General features: G+C 43.8%; 1 protein-coding gene, 1 non-coding gene and 1 pseudogene across 6 annotated transcripts in view; 2 read left to right on the top strand and 1 right to left on the bottom strand.

The window, feature by feature from the left end:
* Positions 1 to 19014, bottom strand: part of LOC136382484 (metallothionein-1A-like) — a 269363-nt pseudogene that overhangs the window by 7295 nt on the left and 243054 nt on the right.
* Positions 1 to 19014, top strand: part of FANCD2 (FA complementation group D2) — an 84381-nt gene that overhangs the window by 56657 nt on the left and 8710 nt on the right. For 3 of the 5 annotated variants that reach the window (XM_066351784.1, XM_066351781.1, XM_066351785.1), the window contains 8 exons: positions 5541 to 5651; positions 7808 to 7938; positions 11081 to 11174; positions 11681 to 11803; positions 12623 to 12716; positions 15535 to 15606; positions 16319 to 16357; positions 18009 to 18083. In XM_066351784.1, the coding sequence (XP_066207881.1) occupies positions 5541 to 5651; positions 7808 to 7938; positions 11081 to 11174; positions 11681 to 11803; positions 12623 to 12716; positions 15535 to 15606; positions 16319 to 16357; positions 18009 to 18083 (739 nt within the window). The remainder of the gene's footprint in view (positions 1 to 5540; positions 5652 to 7807; positions 7939 to 11080; positions 11175 to 11680; positions 11804 to 12622; positions 12717 to 15534; positions 15607 to 16318; positions 16358 to 18008; positions 18084 to 19014) is intronic. The other 2 variants (XM_066351783.1, XM_066351782.1) reach the window with 2 other exon arrangements.
* On the top strand, positions 12961 to 13036 carry TRNAA-AGC (transfer RNA alanine (anticodon AGC)). Its single transcript has one exon. It is a non-coding gene; the product is annotated as a tRNA-Ala (tRNA).

The raw sequence follows: 19014 nt of genomic DNA, 5'->3' as shown, positions 1-19014 counted from the left end.
TGTTTCTCGACAGCCGAGCTATTTAGCACCTGAGGCAAGGCCATGGAGCCATCTTCAGTGCCTGGGGCCAACTTTGCTCTAACCATTCAAGCCACAGCTGCAGGAGAAGAGAGAGCGAGAGAGAAATAAAAGAGGAGGGAGGCGTGGAGAAGCAGATGGTCGCTTCTCCTGTGTGCCCTGACCGAAAATTGAACCCAGGACTTCCATTTGTCGGGCTGACACTGTATCACTGAGCCAACTGGCCAGGGCTATTGATTCTGAGATCTGCCGTTTTTATTCGATTGGACTCCTGCTAGTCCATTTATTGTCTTATACTCTGCCCTTCAGCTCTACTGAATTAATTTCAGCACCCTATAATATAGCTTTCACCTGGCTTCACACATACTAATTTTTCTACCAGGATCCCCACCTTCCTGATCCTAGTCTTTTCTAACTCATCCTTGAAATATGGAATTTCCCTGCCTGGATAGCTCAGTCAGTTAAGAGCATAGTCCCAAAGCACAGAGTTTGCCGGTTCGATCCCTGGTCAGGGCTCATACAGGAACAGATTGATATTCCTGTCTCTCTTTCTTGCTCTTTTTCCCCCTGCCTCTCTCACTAAAATAAATAAATAAAAATATTTAAAAAGAAAAAAGAGAAATCTGGATTTAAACTTTACTTTCCCAGGGCCATCTTCTTTGACCCCCTAGGCCAGGTAAGCCTCCTTCCTGCCTCTCTGACCCCAGTTCTCCCCTATTACTCTGGTATTCTCTTATGATAAAACTTACTACATGTTATTATAATTACTTGCTCATCTGGCTTCCCTCCTGAACTGTGAGTTCTGTGAGAACCAAGACCAGTCATTGTTGTATCATCATTACTAAAGAACAGTGCCTGACAAAAGATTTTATTAGATGCTTCATCAAGGAAATATATGAATGGCAAATAAACATATGCAAAGACATTCAATAATATTAGTTATTTAGGAAATGTAAGTTAAAAATCATTGCATTGCTAAGTTAAAAATATTTATCTTGCACTCTGGCCAGATAGCTCAGTTGGTTAGAGCATCATCCCAAAGTGTAATGGGTTGCTAGTTCAGTCCACAGTCAGGGCTCATACAATAACAGATGAATGTTCCTGTCTCTCTGTCTCCCTTCCTCTCTCTATTTCTAAAATCAGTAAATATTAAAATGATTTACCTTGCCAGGTGTTGACAAGGATGTGGAGCAACTGGAACTCTGGTGGGACTATAAAATGTTACACCCACTTTTTTTTTTTAAGTAAGAAGAAGGGTGATAGTGAGACAGACTTCCACATGCGGTCCAACCACGATCCACCAATGCCATCTATGGCCAATGCTCGAATCAGCCGAGCTATTTTTAGTGCCTGAGGCTGACATTTGAACCAGTTGAGCCACTGGCTGTGGGAGGGGAAGAGGGAGAGAAGGAGGGGGAAAGAGAAGCAGATGGTCACTTCTCTTGTGTGCACTAACCAGGAATCAAACCCTAGACATTCACACACCAGGCCAATGCTCTATCCACTGAGCCAACTGACCAGGGCCGACACTTTTAAAAACACTTTTTCAGTTCCTTAAGTTAGACATACACCTACCATACAACCCAGCCATTCCACTCCTAGGTATTTACCCAAGAGAAATAAAAACATATATCTGTATAGTCTTGTGCATTGTTTATATTAGCTTTATTTATAGTAGCACCAAACTGAAAACAACTTCATGTTGATCAAACGGTGAATGGATACATTGTGGTATATTCATGTTGTGGAATACTACGTGCAACACATGAATGAAAACAGAATTATATTCAATAAAAAGCAAGACCATAAGAGTATATATATGAAATTATACCAAAAAAGCATATAATTTTTTAAAACATTATTATTATTATTCAGTGAGAGAAGGGGAAGCAGAGAGACAGACTCCTGCATGCAACCTGACCAGGATCCACTCTGCAAGTCCACTAGGGGGCGATGCTCTGCTCATCTGAGGCTTTGCTCCATTGTTCAGTAACTGAGCTCTTCATAGTGCCTGGGGCAGAGGCCATGAAGCCATTCTTAGCTCCTGGGGCCAACTTGCTCCACTTGAGCCATGGCTGCAGGAGGGGAAGAGAGAGAGAGAGAAGCAAGAGGATGCAGGGTGGAGAAGAATATGGGCGCTTCTCCTGTGTGCCCTGACTGGGAATCAAACCCGGGATATCCACATGATAGGCTGACACTCTACCACTGAGCCAACAGGCCAGGGCCATATAGTCTTTTTTTTTTTTCTGAAGCTGGAAACGGGGAGAAATAGTCAGACAGACTCCCGTATGCGCCCGACCGGGATCCACCCGGCACGCCCACCAGGGGCGATGCTCTGCCCACCAGGGGGCGATGCTCTGCCCCTCCAGGGCGTCGCTCTGCCGCGACCAGAGCCACTCTAGCGCCTGGGGCAGAGGCCAAGGAGCCATCCCCAGCGCCCGGGCCATCTTTGCTCCAATGGAGCCTTGGCTGCGGGAAGGGAAGAGAGAGACAGAGAGGAAGGAGGGGGGGATGGAGAAGCAAATGGGCGCTTCTCCTATGTGCCCTGGCCAGGAATCGAACCCAGGTCCCCTGCATGCCAGGCCAACGCTCTACCGCTGAGCCAACCGGCCAGGGCGCCATATAGTCTTTTTATTATTATTATTTTATTTTTTTTTTTTTAGAGAAAAACATCAATTTGTTCCACTTTATTCAAACATTCATTGATTGATTCCTGTATGCACCCTGACCAGGGATCAAACCTACAATCTTGGCATATCAGGATGATGCTCTAACCAACTGAGTTACCTGTCCAGAGCCAAATCATATAGTCTTTTTAGAGAGAGAGAGAGAGAGAGAGAGAGGGGAAGGGAGAAAGATGAGAAGCATCAACTCGTAGTTGTGTCACTTTAGTTGTTCATTGATTGCCTTCCATACGTGCCCTGAGTGGGCGTACAGGGGGCTCAAACTGAGCCAGTGATCCCTTACTCAAGCCAGTAACCTTTGGGCTCAAGCCAGTGACCATGGGATCATGTAATTGAAACCATGCTCAAGCCGGGGACCCTTTGCTCAAGCTGATGAGCCTGTGCTCAAGCCAGGTGAGCCTGCGCTCAAGCTAGCGACCCTGGAGTTTTGAACCAGGGACCTCAGCATCCCAGGTCAATGCTCTATCCACTGTGCCACCACCAGTGAGATTCATAAAGTAGGATAGTGACAGAAACACATCAGTAGTTGCCTAGCCTTGGAAGAAAGATTGAGGGACAGGATGGATTACAAGGGAATATAAAGAAATTTTGGGCGGTAATGGATATGTTTATTATTTTCATTATGGTGATGGCTTTATGGGTTTACATGTAAGTCAACTGATCGATTCCAACATTTTATTTCATTTTTAAAATTTTTATGCATTGATTTGAGAGAGAAAGAGCAGAAGGTGAGGAGAGAGAGGCATCAACTCATTGTTCCTCTTATTCATTTAGTTGTACACTCGTTGGTTGCCTCTCATATATGTGCCCTGGCTAGGGATCAAACCTGCGATATCAGCACACCAGGACAATGCTGTATCTACTGAACTACCCAGCCAGAGCCTCAAATTCAACATTTTAAATACATGCAGTTATTCTATGTCAAGTTTACCTCAATAAAGCTGTCCAAAGAAAAAAGAAAAGAATCTGACTCATCATAGACCCTCAAAATACATTTGTTGAAAAGAAAAAAGACGACTTGTGATGTGGAAATGTTTCTAGAGGAACAGATCTAGGAGCTCAGATTGTGCTGGGCCTTGAAGGTTAGGCAGAAGAATTTGAAGATTGTCCAGGGCAGCAGTCTTGTAGTTTTTATGTCACACCCCAATATAATGAAAGTGTTTTAGGAAAATTCTTTTGGCAGCAGTGTTTAGGGAAATTGAAAAGGAATGCATTAAGACCAAGTGGTTTCACCATGCCTGACCTGTGGTGTCCCAGTGGATAGAGCATCGACCTAGAATGCTAAGGTTGCCAATTTGAAACCCTGGGCTTTCCTAGTCAAGACACATTTGACAAGCAACTTGTTGAAACTTGAAAGCAATGAACAACTAAAGTGAAGCAACTATGAGTTGATACTTCTCACTCTGTCCCCCTCCTCTCTCTGAAAATTCAATAAATAAAATGTTTAAAAAAGGAAAAGTTATCACTATCATCTCTACATATGGTGATAAGGGCCTGGCCTAGAAAAGGAAGGGACTGGCCTAGTCTGTGGTCGTGCAGTGGGTAGAGCATCAGCCTGGAATGCTGAGGTCACTGGTTCTAAACCCTGGGCTTGCCCAGTCAAGTCAGAACAACTAAAGTGAAACAATTATGAGTTGATACTTCTTGTCCCCTCACCTCTCTCTATAAAATCAATACATAAAATCTTTTAAAAAAAGATAATCTAAAGATAGAATAGTTAACACTTTTTTTTTTTTTTTTTGTATTTTTCTGAAGTGAGAAGCAGGGAGGCAGAGATAGACTCCCGCATGCACCCGACCGAGATCCACCCGGCATGTCCATCAGGCGACGATACTCTGCCCATCTGGGCTGTTGCTCCCTTGCAACCGGAGCCATTCTGGTGCTTGAGGCGGAGGCCATGGAACCATCCTCAGCACCCAGACCAACTTTGCTCCAGTGGAGCCTTGGCTGTGGGAGGTGAAGAGAGAGATAGAGAGAAAGGATAGGGAGAAGGGTGGAGAGAAGCAGATGGGTGCTACTCCTGTGTGCCCTGGCCGAGAATTGAACCTGGGACTTCCACATACTAGGCCGACGCTCCACCATTGAGCCAACCGGCCAGGACCTAGTTAACACTTTTTAACGGGGAAGAAGGAATAAGTTCTTTATTGAGCACCTACTGTGAATTAAACATTGATTTAGCAATTTGACAAAATTTTTCCTGTTTTTTTAAAGAAGACAGACTTATCTCTAAAATATAGGGAATGACCTTATCAGTTAATGACACAGTCAGTAGAGCGTCAACCTGAGTTGCTGAGGACCCAGGTTTGAACCCTGAGGTCACCGGCTTTAGTGGCATTATAGACATGATCCCACGGTCACTGGCTTGAGCCCAAGGTTGCTAGCTTGAACCAAGGGGTCACTGGCTTGGCTGGAACCCCCCAGTAAAGACACATATGAGAAGGAATCAATGAACAACTAAAGTGAGACAACTGTCAGTTGATGTTTCTCATCTCTCTCCCTGTCTGTCTGTCTGTCTCTATCTCACTCTCTCTCCTTGCAAAAAAATAAATAAATAAAAATAATAATAATTAAAATATAGGGCATGAACGAGAGCATTTTTCCTAAAACTAAACTTAGGTGTACTGTTAGGAAGGAAGGCTGTTTTAGGTACACTTCAGCTTCTAGTCTGATACTCAGAGCTGTGACTGAATTTGGCAGTTGAATACTTTCAGTACTTTAGTTATGCTTTTTCTTCTGTTGCCTTATTTATGGTACAGACTAGAGGTCAAGCTCGTCAGATGCTGTCCAAGTGATCTTCCTGAAACTAAGCTAAACCATCTTACTTTGACTTTCCCTTAGGAGTGGATTTTTTCAACCTGAAAATCAAAGTTTACTATACTCAGCCCTTGAGGTCCTTACTAACCGACTGAAGCCGAGAGAGCCTGACCAGCCCTTGGAGGAACTGCTCAGGTAGGTCTGACCACATATCCCAGAGTTTCTCAAGAAACTCATAGGAACAAGATTTCTTGGATATAACTTGGATGTCTCTTGGTAGTTGTGAGAGAAATTGGTATTTTTTAGCTATTTTTCCTCAGTTATATGAGCTTTCTCTCATATATATGAAATTACACAAAAAATACTCAGATAAACCGTGAAGCATTAGAAAGCATTAAAAAAATCATTCTAAATCTTCATGCATCTTTCATCATGTAAAGTTTGCCTTTTCAGTTAATGACAATGACAGCACTACCCATCTATAGTCAACTCTTTGATTATCCTGAGACCTGCCGTTTCCCTGTAGGGTTGGGTAATTAGGTAGCAGCTAGTTATTGCTGATTGTCTATATACTTTCCCCAATCTTGGCAGAAAAGGAGCCTAGGTGGAGGACTAGGCAGTGGAGGAGAGAGCAGAGAAGATCTAAAGGGCATGGCTCCCAGCCTCCTACCCCAGCTTCCGCCAGAATAATTGGGTCTTTCTCTCACCTGCCCTGATAGCCTAAGGCCTTAAGCTGTCTCTGGGTCTGCAATCAATGTTTATCATCTTGACCTTTAAGGCAGGACTTTATTTTATTTTAAATACAGTACTTTTAAATTTTCCCACCAATCCATCAGAAGTTGACTCTAGTTTTATTTCAGTTACAATTTTGGATTAATTGTGGCTCCCATCTCCCATTACTTCAGTATATTGAAATCTGACCCTATGTGGTGTATTTATTAAAAGCTCTGCTTTATAATTTTCTTTTACTTTGTCTCTGTGAACCCAGAATTTAAACATTTTTTAGCCTGGCCTGTGGTAGCACAGTGGATAAAGCATTGACCTAGAATGCTGAGGTTGCTGGTTCAAAACCTTGGGCATGCCTGCTCAAGGCACATACCACAAGCAACCAATGAAGTATCTACTTCTCGTCCCCCAATACTCCTCTCTCTATAAAATCAATAAGTACAATCTTAAAAAAAAAAAAAAAAGGCCCTGGCCAGTGACTCAGTGGGTAGAGAGATGGCCTGGCATATGGACTTCCTGGGTTTGATTCCTGGTCAAGGCACACAGAAGAAGCAACCATATGCTTCTCTCCCCTGCCCCTCTCCCTTTTCCCCTCCCACAACCAGTGGCTCCATTGGTTCAAACATGGCCCCGGGCACTGAGGATAGCTCAGTTGGTCTGAGTAGGTCAGCCTCAAGCACTAAAAATAGCTCAGTACTGAAGCATAATCCCTAGATGGGGTTGCCTGGTGGATCCCAGTTGGAGCACATGCAGGAGTCTGCCCCACTATCTTCCCTCCTCTCACCTAAAAAATCCCAACAACAACAAAAAACTTTTTAATGTGTTGCTTCAGGCCTTAAAGAGCAAATAATTGATTTAGGGTTATGCATATAAATATAGCCTAGACTAGTACTTGGACATCTTGGCATACATGACCCCTTTAAGGCCAGTGTTCCACCCAATAGACCAGGGGTCTCAAACTTGCGGGCCGCATGCGGCCCGCCGAACAATTTTGTGCGGCCCACAGACTAATCCACGAAGTTCAAATAGTCTGTGGGCCGCACAAAATTGTTTGGCGGACCGCAAGTTTGAGACCCCTGCAATAGACTCTTTACTTCTCTGGCTTTCTCCATATAGAATTATAGTTCTCTGTCAAGGTCTTGAAAGAAGGTTGCTACTAAAGCACCTGAAAAGGAGGAGTCTTTTTTTTTTTTGTATTTTTCCAAAGTGAGAAATGTGGGGGAGGCAGTCAGACAGACTCCCATGTGCGCCTGACCGGGATACACCCTGCATGCCCACCAGGGGGCAATGCTCAGCCCCTCTGGGACGTTGCTCCGCTGCAATCGGAGCCTGAGGCAGAGGCCATGGAGCCGTCCTCAGCGCCTGGCCAACTTTGCTCCAATGGAGCCTTGTGTGCAGGAGGGGAAGAGAGAGACAGAAAGGTGGAGAAACAGACGGGCACTTCTCCTATGTGCCCTGACCGGGAATCAAACCTGGGACTTCCACATGCTGGGCCAACACTCTACCGCTGAGCCAACCAACCAGGGCTGGAGGATTCTTATAAACTATCAAACACTTAAGTGGACTTGAACAACTAATGGACTTAGATAATACTTATGATGCTTATTTTATATTCTTGTTTACAGCCAGAGCTTCCATTACTTGCAGCATTTCCATCAGAGTATTCCCAGTTTCCAATCTGCTCTTTATCTTATCAGACTTTTGATGATCATTTTGGAGAAATCTACAGCTTCTACTCAGAACAAAGGAAAAATTGGTAATGGACCCTGATTCTCTCTTTTTCTTCATAAAAAGGATCAATAAGTCAAGCTTGTAATCTTGGGGCTTCCTAGGACCTTGAATGTTTTACATGTAAATCCCCCCATAGGCCCTGGCCGGTTGGCTCAGTGGTAGAGCGTCGGCCTGGCGTGCGGAAGTCCCAGGTTCGATTCCCGGCCAGGGTACACAGGAGAAGCGCCCACCTGCTTCTCCACCCCTCCCCCTCTCCTTCCTCTCTGTCTCTCTCTTCCCCTCCCGCAGCCAAGGCTCCATTGGAGCAAAGACGGCCTGGTTGCTGGGGATGGCTCTGTGGCCTCTGCCTCAGGCGCCAGAGTGGCTCTGGTCGCAACAGAGAGACGCCCCCGGATGGGCAGAGCATCACCCCCTGGTGGGTGTGCCCGGTGGATCCCGGTGGGGCGCATGTGGGAGTCTGTCTGACTGCCTCCCGTTTCCAGCTTCAGGGGGGAAAATAAATAAATAAATAAATAAATAAATAAGTAAATCCCCCCATAGCTGCAAATGTGCCTTATTGCTATACCAAGAAGGATATTTCCCCAGAAGGAGTTATGACTGATCCCTGGTGACATTGCTTAGTCTGAATTTAGTTAGTTCAGTTGGCTAGATAATTTTGTTTGGCTTCTGTTAATTTCTGTCTTTCTTTTATTTTTTCTTATTTTTTAAAATTATGTGAGACATTTGGCAAAAAAAGACATAAACTATGAGTTTAATAAAATGGAATAAAAAGGAGAAGTCAGACCTGTGGTAGCGCAGTGGATCAAGCATCGACCTGGAATGCTGAGGTCACTGGTTCGAAACCCTGGGCTTGCCTGGTCAAGGCACATATGGGAGTTGATGCTTCCTGCTCCTTCCCCCTTCTCTCTCTCTCTGTCTCTCTTCTCTAAAATGAATAGATAAAAATAAATAAATAAAAATTTTAAAATTAAAAAAAAAAAAGGAGAAAGGATTAAGTGTAAGGAAAGACCTAGCCCCATCCGTGATTTTTTCCTTCAACTTTTATATCATAGCTCCTGGAAAGCAGCTCACTGATTTTTACATCCTAATTGGCAGAGGGAAAGCAAAAAGAAAATGTAAAATAATCCTTTGTTATTCCCTATTGATTGAAAGGGGAGGGTTTGGTCTGACCTGTGGTGGCGCAGTGGGTAAACAGTGTTGATCTGGAACACTGAGGTTTCAAACCCCGGGCTTGCCTGGTCAAGGCACATATGAGAAGCAACTACCACGAGCTGATGCTTCTCGCTATTCCTTCTCTCTCTCCTCTCTCTTTAAAAAAAATAGTAGGGTGTTAGTTTGAATCTATGAGGTGACTACTGCTTATTGGCCTGCCCAGGAGGAATAAGATTGGCTTTCCCACAGCCTAGCAGTGTTCCTTTTCTTTGTGTCTGTGTAGTTCATATTTGTGTTTGTGTCAAAATGGGGTGAGAGGGTAGAACATGTTGGGTCTTAGACACAAATGTGTTTATTTTGTTTTTTAACATTTTTTTATTTTAGAGAGAGAGAGAGGAAGGAAAGAGAAAAACATTGATTTGTTCCACTTATTTGTGCATTCATTGGTTGATTTTTTTTTCTTTTTTTTTTTTAGAGAGAGAGAGAGGGACAGATAGGGATAGACAAGAAGGGAGTCAGATGAGAAGCATCAACTCATAGTTGCGGCATTTTTAGTTGTTCATTGAGTGCTTTCTCATATGTTCCTTGACCAGGGGGCTCCAGCTGAGCTAGTGACCCTTGCTCAAGCCAGTGACCTTGGGCTCAAGCCAACAATCGTGGACTTCAAGCCAGGAACCAGGGGTCATGTCTATAATCCCTCGCTTAAGCTGGTGAGCTGGCATGCAAACCAGCAACCTTGGGGTTTCGAACCTGAGTCCTCAGCATCCAGGCTGACTCTCTATCCACTGTGCCACCGCCTGATCAGGCATTGGTTGATTCTTTTGTGTGTCCTAACTGGGGATTGAACCTGCAACCTTGGTTTATCAGGACAATGCTCTAACCAACTGAATTACCTGGCCAGGCTTCAAATATGTTTATTTTTGATAGAAGGGCCAGTGGACCAATGGAATAGGACCCATAGCAGCTTTTTTTTTTAAGATTTTATTTAGCCTGACCTGTGGTGGCACAATAAAGTGTTGACCTGGAATGCTGAGGTTGCGGGTTCAAAACCCTGGGCTTGCCTAGAAAAGGTACATATGGGAGTTGATGCTTCCTGCTCCTCCCCCCCTTCTCTCTTTCTCTCTACCCTCTTCTCTAAATTGAATAAAGGATGGGATCAGAGAAAGGAAAGAGATTGGTGAAATTATATATACATAACAGCATTATAGAGAGCAGAAAAACAAATCCTGGCGAGAAGGGGGAAGGTCGTAAGGGGTAAGGGGGTAAGGGGGATGTTGAGGGGAACATGGGGGTGGGGGTGGATGATTCGGTGAGACACTTGAATCTATGTAAACACAAATTTAAATCAATTTAAAAAAATTATTTATTGTCTGACCAGGTGGTGGTACAATGTATAGAGGGTTGGCCTGGGACGCTGGGGACGCACGGTCGAAACCTCAAGGTCGCTAACTTGAGTGTGGCACATCCCTCTTAAGCTTGGGTTCACCAGCTCTAGTGCAGGGTCACTGTCTTGAGCGTGGGATCATAGACATGACCCCATGGTTGCTGGCTTGTCTGCAGCCCCCTGGTCAAGGCACATATAAGAAAGAAATCAATGAACAACTAGGGTGCTACAACTATGAGTTAATCCTTCTTATCTCTGACCCTTCCTGTCTGTCTCTTCTTATCTGTCCCTCTCTCTTTTTCAACCCCCCCCCCCACAAAAAAAGATTTTATGTATTTATTTTAGAGAGAGGCTATGTAGAGAGGAAGGCAGCAGGAAGGATCTGGAAGCAGTAACTTGTAGTAGTTATAGACAGGCAAACCTCAGCATTCCAAGTTGATACTTCATCCACTGCGCCACCATAGATCAGGCCATGACAACTTTTTAAAAATTGTCTGTTAGGCCAGGAACTTTATAGTAACTAGAAAATAATAGATTTTTATTATTATTAATAATAATCATCTCTGGAAGCCTGAAAAACAGTCAAGTGTATTTTCCACGCATGAGATAACTGTCTATTTTTTTTCCACAGCTTCCCTGGCCAGACATTTTCTCTGTCGTGTGTGGCCAAGTGGAGAGAAAGAGAGGAGCAGCATCCCTAATGACCAGCTCCATGCTTTGCTGAGGTAAGGTGCTCGGTTTCTTTCTGTGAGCCAAATAGCCTTCCATTTGCCACTGTGGGGGTCCCTTATATGGTCAAAGACTGAGAAATTACCTAAGTTACAGAGAACTTAGAAGCAGTGAAATAGATTTAATTAACAAAATTTAGAGAAGGTGGATCATAAGATCCTCTTGTTCTGTTTTCAGTTGTTAGCTAGTTCCTTATTATTGAATCAAAGAGGAAGAGAAGAATCTCCAGTTTTATCCTGCCTTGTTAACCTGCGAATTAAATATTTATCACCTACCATATCTGAGACACATTCGCCACTTCCAAGGTGTCGAACTGTATTTCTAATTGAGACATCATTTTCTTACTTCCTGTCATGTATCTGGAAACTTTATTTTATTAGAAAGTTTTTTTGCGAATGTCAGTAGTTATTTTAAAGCTTACTATCTGGTAATATCTCAAGAATGAAATCTTGATTTAGGAATTTCATAGCATGTGTTCATACCCCTATCGCTTTCAATGCAGCATCTACCTGGAGCACACTGACAGTGTTCTGAAGGCCATTGAGGAGATTGCTGGCGTTGGTGTCCCAGAACTGGTCAACTCTTCTAAAGATGCATTCTCCTCCACATTCCCTACCCTGACCAGGTAGGGAGCTTTCTCCTCTGGTTCTTTCCCTAAGTTAGAATCACACTGTTCAATATATATAATTTCCAACTAACTATCTTACTCTTTATCTGATTCTGATATAGATAGTAGGTGCAATCATTCACTTATCACATGGAATGTCTACTAGGCATTCTTTCTTAGGGACTCTCAGCCAAACTATGAGAAAGGATCTTGTTGAGAAATGAATTTTTAGTCATTACAGTCTTAAAAGGCAATGAATATTTAGTCACTAAACTTTCATCCTTTAAACATAAGATTATTTTTCCAAATTTTAACCATCTTTAGAAGGAGAAAGTGATTTTTGTTATCTAATTCTGTATGTCTTAATGGATTTTGTGTCTCAATATTAATGGTTCTTATATTCATATAGAATTTACAATTTATAAAGTACTTTTACATTCTTTATTTCATTTCGTCCTTCAAGGATTTTGTGAGGTGTAGGTATCATTAACCCTATTTTACTGATGGGGAAAATGAGAGTTAACAGGGGAACTTGCTCAAGCTTATACAGGCGATAAAGTAAATATGGAATAGAAAGCTAGAGTCAGATCCTCACTGCTCTTTCCGTACCACCATACTATCTCCCTTCATAAAGTTAATTCCTTTGTTTCACAGGCCATCTTCTTGGTCTCATTTCTAAATTTTTATCGGTTCCTCGTCCTCTTACAGTGGACCCCAGTGAGAGGACATTCAGAGAGATAGGGAAGGAAATGACTGTTGGTTCCTTGGCTTCTACCAGGAAGTTCATTCTGACCAGTGCATCATTATGTGGGTGTGCATGCTCTTCCCCTCCTCTAGACACACCTTTGTCATTTTCTTCCGAGTGATGATGGCGGAACTGGGGAAGACAGTGAAGGGTCTTCAGGCTGGCACAGCATCAGACTCTCAGCAGGTGAGTTGAATAGTCCCAACCCAAGAAGTAGACTTTGAATTATAGTAAGTACTTGTTGTATTGTTGATGGGTTCTTGGAAACTTCACCTTTAAGCAAAACTTTGTATAACTAAACCAATTTTACCACAGGCTAATTGATATAAATTAAGAATTAAGTTCCTACAGTATATTTCCGGTCACAAAAACATTACCAAATTTCTAAATAAAGACCCAAAACATTTTCTAATATTAAACATTGAAATAAGCCCTGGCCGGTTGGCTCAGTGGTAGAGCATCGGCCTAGCATGCGGAGGACCCGGGTTCGATTCCCGGCCAGGGCACACTGGAGAAGCGCCCATTTGCTTCTCCACCCCTCCGCCGCGCTTTCCTCTCTGTCTCTCTCTTCCCCTCCCGCAGCCAAGGCTCCATTGGAGCAAAGATGGCCCGGGCGCTGGGGATGGCTCCTTGGCCTCTGCCTCAGGCGCTAGAGTGGCTCTGGTCGCAATATGGCGACGCCCAGGATGGGCAGAGCATCGCCCCCTGGTGGGCAGAGCGTCGCCCCTGGTGGGCGTGCCGGGTGGATCCCGGTCGGGCGCATGCGGGAGTCTGTCTGACTGTCTCTCCCCGTTTCCAGCTTCAGAAAAATGAAAAAACAAAACAAAACAAAAAAAAACATTGAAATAGCCTGACCAGGCGGCGGCGCAGTGGGTGAGCATCAGCCTGGAACACTGAGGGCCCAGGTTCAAAACCCCGAGGTCACCGGCTTGAGCACAGGCTCACCAGCTTGAGTGCAGGGTCGCTGGCTTGAGTGTGGGATCATAGACATGACCCCATGGTGGCTGGCTTGAGCCCAAGGTCAGGCTTGAAGCTCAAGGTCACTGGCTTGATCAAGGGGTGACTGGCTCAGCTGAAGTCCCCCCACCCCATCAAGAAAGCAATCAAAGAACAACTAAGGCACTGCAACTATGAGTTGATGCTTCTCATCTCCCTTCCTGTCTGTCTCTATCTCTCTCTGTCTCTCTCTAGCTAAAAAAAAAAAAGAAAAGAAAACATTGAAATAAATATGAGCTCTTTTATGTTTAAGAAAGATTAATAAGCCTTACCAGTAGTGGCACAGTGGATAGAGCATCGACCTGGGATGCTGAAGACCCAGGGGGTTTTTTTTTGGTTGTTTTTTTTTGTTTTTTTTTTTACAGAGACAGAGAGAGAGTCAGAGAGAGGAATAGATAGGGACAGACAGGAAAGGAGAGAGATGAGAAGTATCAATCATCAGTTTTTCGTTGTGGGACTTTAGCTGTTCATTGATTGCTTTCTCATATGTGCCTTGACCGAGGGGCTACAGCAGACCAAATAACCCCTTGCTCAAGCCAGCAACCTTGGGTCTAAGCTGGTGAGCTTTTTGCTCAAACCAGATGAGCCCCCACTCAAGCTGGTGACCTTGGGATCATGAACCTGGGTCCTCTGCATCCCAGTCCGACGCTCTATCCACTGCACCACTGCCTGGTCAGGCAGACCCAGGTTTAAAACCCAGAGATCGCCGGCTCGAGCATGAGTTCATGTGGCTTGAGCCCAAAGGTCACTGACTTGAAGCTCAAGGTTTCTGGCTCGAGCCCAAGGTCACTGGCTTGAGCAAGGGGTCACTGGCTTGGCTTCAGCACCCTCCAGCCACTGTCAGAGCATATATGAGAAGCAGTCAATGAACAACTAAAGTGATGCAACTACTAGTTGATGCTTCTCATCTTTCTCCTTTCCTATCTTTCTCTCTCAAAAAAAAAAGGAAAGAAAGATTAATAAAAGCAAGCAAGATAATTACTTTCCAACCCACTTATACCAGTTCAGAGTTGGGATGGCCAGAGCCTATCTTGGTAGCTCATGGCACAAGGAAGGAATCCACCCTGGAGAGGATGCCCTTCCACCTGAGGGCGCTCTCTCTCTCTCTCTCTCTCTCTCTCTCTCACACACACACACACACACACACACACACACACACTCAGACTGAATCATTAGACATGCCAATTAAGTTAACATGCACATCTTTGAGATGTGGGAGGAAACTGGAATACCTGAAGAAAACATACTCAGACATGGGGAAAATGTGCACAAACTCCATACAGAAAGTGGCCCCAGCTGTGGATTTTTTTTCTGATTGTTACAACACAATGATGTTGAACGGAACGACATCATTCGAAGATCTGCTGTACTTTCTTGTGTCCAGGGTTGTTCGTAAGCTATTTCCTTTGACTTATTGAGATCTAGGATTATTTTCAAAGATATCCTGGCTTAATTTCCTTTTCTGCTAGTTGAAGATGAGGCTTGGGCTCTGTTTTCTCTGGTTACTGTGCAAGGAAAAGCTTAGACTGCTCCATAAATTTTAGCTCTGGAAAAAATGTCTTTGGTTGCAGCGTCATGTGCTCAGCAGTATGCTGCTTGTGAACTGGCATGAGGTGAGCAAACCTGTTTGAGATGCAGTGGTTCTGGGCCTTGGTAGCCTGCTAACCAGAACTAAGCTAGAACTGCTAAGAGCACCAGCTAACACAGGGAATCAGAGAAGCCACAGGGAGCTGATGGCCAGCAGGTATATTTCAGAGACTTTTTTCCACCTGGAAATTACTGAAAAGGAGTCATCTTATTAGAAAGACTCTATGAGGTACCCTGATGTTATCAAATATAAACAGACCTCAGAACCATCTTGGGAGTTCATTGGTTGCCACATCTTTTTGGAGGATAATTGGCTTAAGTCTCCAAATAGTTGTGTAATTCAAGAACCATGCATTAGTAGTTCAGAAAAAGACATATTTGGTTCTGATTCAGAAGTGCCTATACATTTGGCTGTCCCCAGGTTCATGAAGAGAAGCTCCTCTACTGGAACATGGCTGTTCGAGACTTCAGTATCCTCATCAACCTGATAAAGGTGGGTGTGGACACTCCTTGACCCATCTCACTGGCTGACTGCAGAAACCAAAAAAGGTCCTACTTTCCAAAATGGACTCTCCCTGATCCTCTCCCCACCCTTCCTTGGGGACCTGCTCCCTCTGTCTTCTTCCCTGTGCCCCTACTCATCCTGGATAGCCTCTTCTTCTCTCCCCAGGTGTCTTTTTCTATCTTTCCTTTCCTCCTTATCATCTGTGCCACAATAGTACTATATAATGGCTCCTTGCACATGTCATTCCCCTCCACCACCTCTTTCACCTTGGGTCCTCTGTGATCTGGCACATATCCCACTATTTCCCTCTTCCAACCCTGAATGCCTTCTTTATCCCTCAACACACTACTCTGACCCGTGCCATGATTTTGCTCAAGCTATTCACCCAGCTTAGTGTTCCTCTGCTTTCCACCTCTTATCCATTCTTTCTTAAGGCTCTTTGTCAAGGTTTTGGACCTCTACGATGTCCTCTTCTTAACATCCCCAGTTAGAATCAATTTCTTGTTCCTTTTTGCTCCCCTGTTTTCTTGAACTTTAATTACGATAATTACTTTATTCTACTTTATTATTAATTTAACTATTGATAGGCCTTCATTTTAGAATTCTATACAACATCCAGAGCTGTGCTTTGCACAATGAGAAAGTTGGATGCTCAGTGGAGTAGACCTCAGCTTTGGTTTCTTGCCTTTCATCTCTCCAGGTGTTTGATAGTCGTCCTGTTCTGCATGCATGTTTGAAGGTGAGAGACTGACCTAGCCCTCCTTGGCTTTTATTCTTATTGTGGGTCTCTCTAGAGAGGGCCTTAGCTGGAAGGAATTGCTTAATACTTTGCTCACAAGCCAGAGTCTCCAGAATCTGTCCTAACAGATGGTATAGAAAAGACAGTGGATACGTTTTCCTATATAGTTGGATAACTAGAGAAACCAATTTTCCTAAGAGTTTGAAAACTTGCCTGACATGTGGTGGCATTGTGGATAAAGCATTGACCTATAATGCTGAAATTGCCAGTTCAAAACCCTGGGTTTGCCTAGTTAAGGTACTTACAAGAAGCAACTATGAGTTGATGCTGCCTGCTCCTCCTCCATGCCTTTCTCTCTCCTCTCTATAAAATCAATAAATATAATCTAACAAAAAACAGAAGAAGAAAATTTTTGGTTCTAGTCTTAGAACTAGGAGTGTGTCAGGGCCAGTGACTTTAGGAACAGTAGTCATTCCCTACCATTTCTTCCCAGGCAACATGGAGGAAGGAGTACAGGATCCCTCTTTTTTTTTTTTTTTTTTAAATTTTATTTATTCATTTTAGAGAGGAGAGAGAAAGAGGGAGAGAGAGAGAGGAGAGAGACAGAGAGAGAAGGTGGGGAGGAGCTGGAAGCATCAACTCCCATATGTGCCTTGACCAGGCAAGCCCAGGGTTTTGAACCAGCGACCTCAGCAATTCCAGGTCGACGCTTTATCCACTGCGCCACCACAGGTCAGGCCCCAAGATCCCTCTTTATAAAGCCCATGGGTGGCTTCATGAATGTGAAAGCTGATATCCTCATAACTGCAATTGGGCAGTTCTTCCCAATTTTTTTATTCTTGGAAATAAGTTGTCCTCAGAGAGCTGGGGTTCCCCTCTGTTCTCTGCCCTCATTTATAAGCTGAACCAGGCCCATTGTTTATGTCTAGGGTAGGCAAATCTGCCTCATTCTGTTAGCAGGCCTGTTTAGTTTTGCATTAAGCCACATTCTCAAAATTAGCCTTTTGGACCCCTCCCAACTGTGTGTGTGTGTGTGTGTGTGTGTGTGAGAGAGAGAGAGAGAGAGAGAGAGAGAGAGAGAGAGGAGAGGAGAGAGAGAGAGAGAGAGAGGAGAGAGAGAGAGAGAGGGAGGGAGGGAGGGGGAGGGGAAGAGAAAGAGATAAGAAGCATCAACTCGTAGTTGCAGTACCATAATTGTTCACTGACTCTTTCTCATACATGCTTTGACTGGGGCGCTCCAGCCAAGCCAGTAACCCCTCACCAAGCCAGCAACCCCTTGCTCAAACCAGCAACCTTGTACTCAAGCCAGTGATCATGGGGTCGTGTCTATGATCCCATTCCCAAGCTGGTGATCCGTGCTTAAGCCAGTTGAGCCCATGCTCAAGCCAGCAACCTTGGAATTTCAAACCTGGGTCTTCAGTGTCTCAGGTCAGCACACTAACCACTAGCCCAGCGCCACCGTCTGGTCAGGCCCAGTTTATTATTATTTTTTTTATAAATTTTTATTAATGTTAATGGGATCAGCTTATTTTTTTATACACAAAAATAGGAAAACCCTGGGCTGAATGATGTTATGCTGCCTCAGGGAGGGGCCTTTCGGGTGAAAGACCTCAGCTAAGATCATCACCAGTGTTTATTTTCTCTTCTTCAGTACGGACGTCTCTTTGTGGAAGTATTTCTGAAGCAGTGTATGCCACTCCTAGACTTCAGTTTTAGAAAACACCGGGTAAGAACTGAGCAGAGAACAAAAACATGCTTGATACATTTGTTCAGAAGATACATCTCTGTTGACTCCTAGGCTGGGCATGGGGGCAGTTTCCTTGTCGCTGTTCTGGGCCACAGTTCTGCTTGGGCATCTTTGGTCTACTCCAGCTATTACCAGAGATGCCCGTTTAGATTGAATATTCCAAAGTAGGCTGAAATCAGACTCACTCTGACTGAAACCCACCTTCATACTTCTACTCCAGATCAGAGGTGGTTGTTCCTTTTAGCTTGATTTTATTCTGTTGCTATACTCTTGGGACCTCTTATATCAATATATATTTTGCTTATTCTTTTGTACTTATCTGGGTCTACTTTCAGGAGTAATTTTTTTACTTATTTAAATATATTAAAGGAAGTTTACTTAGAAAGTCACAGAGGTAGAAGAAATAATCTTTAGGAAACAAGTTACAGAGGCAAAAGAAGTGTCCTTAGAGCTTAAGAGAAAGAGAGAGAAATGGCTGGTGTTGGAGAGGGGGCTATGAGAGGCCTGGGCGTGCTCTGGGAAGAGAGAGCACCAGGAATAATTTTTTGTTTAAAAAAGAATTCATGGTCCATGCAGCCCAGCTGGCCCACTTCTTCTACGACTCATTTCTACCTCTGTGACTTTATGGTGAACTTTTACTTGCGATTTAGGGGGACAGGGGAAAACTTGTTTCATAAACTCTTTATTATAACGGAGTCTTGAGAGTTTTTTTTTTTTTAGTCAAATGGGATCCAGGACTAGAATAGTGAAATTAGAATAGAAACAGATGATTTCTTACACATTTTTTTTAAATAAATGCCTATTTATTTATTTATTTACAGAGACAGAGAGAGTCAGAGAGAGGGATAGACAGGGACAGACAGACAGGAACAGAGAGATGAGAAGCATCAATCATTTAGTTTTTCATTGT

The sequence above is a fragment of the Saccopteryx leptura genome, chromosome 10 (assembly GCF_036850995.1).
Source record: "Saccopteryx leptura isolate mSacLep1 chromosome 10, mSacLep1_pri_phased_curated, whole genome shotgun sequence".
In the NCBI taxonomy this organism is placed as follows: domain Eukaryota; kingdom Metazoa; phylum Chordata; class Mammalia; order Chiroptera; family Emballonuridae; genus Saccopteryx; species Saccopteryx leptura.
The sequence above is the reverse complement of the archived record's forward strand: the minus strand, read 5'-3'. Positions and strand labels throughout refer to the sequence as shown.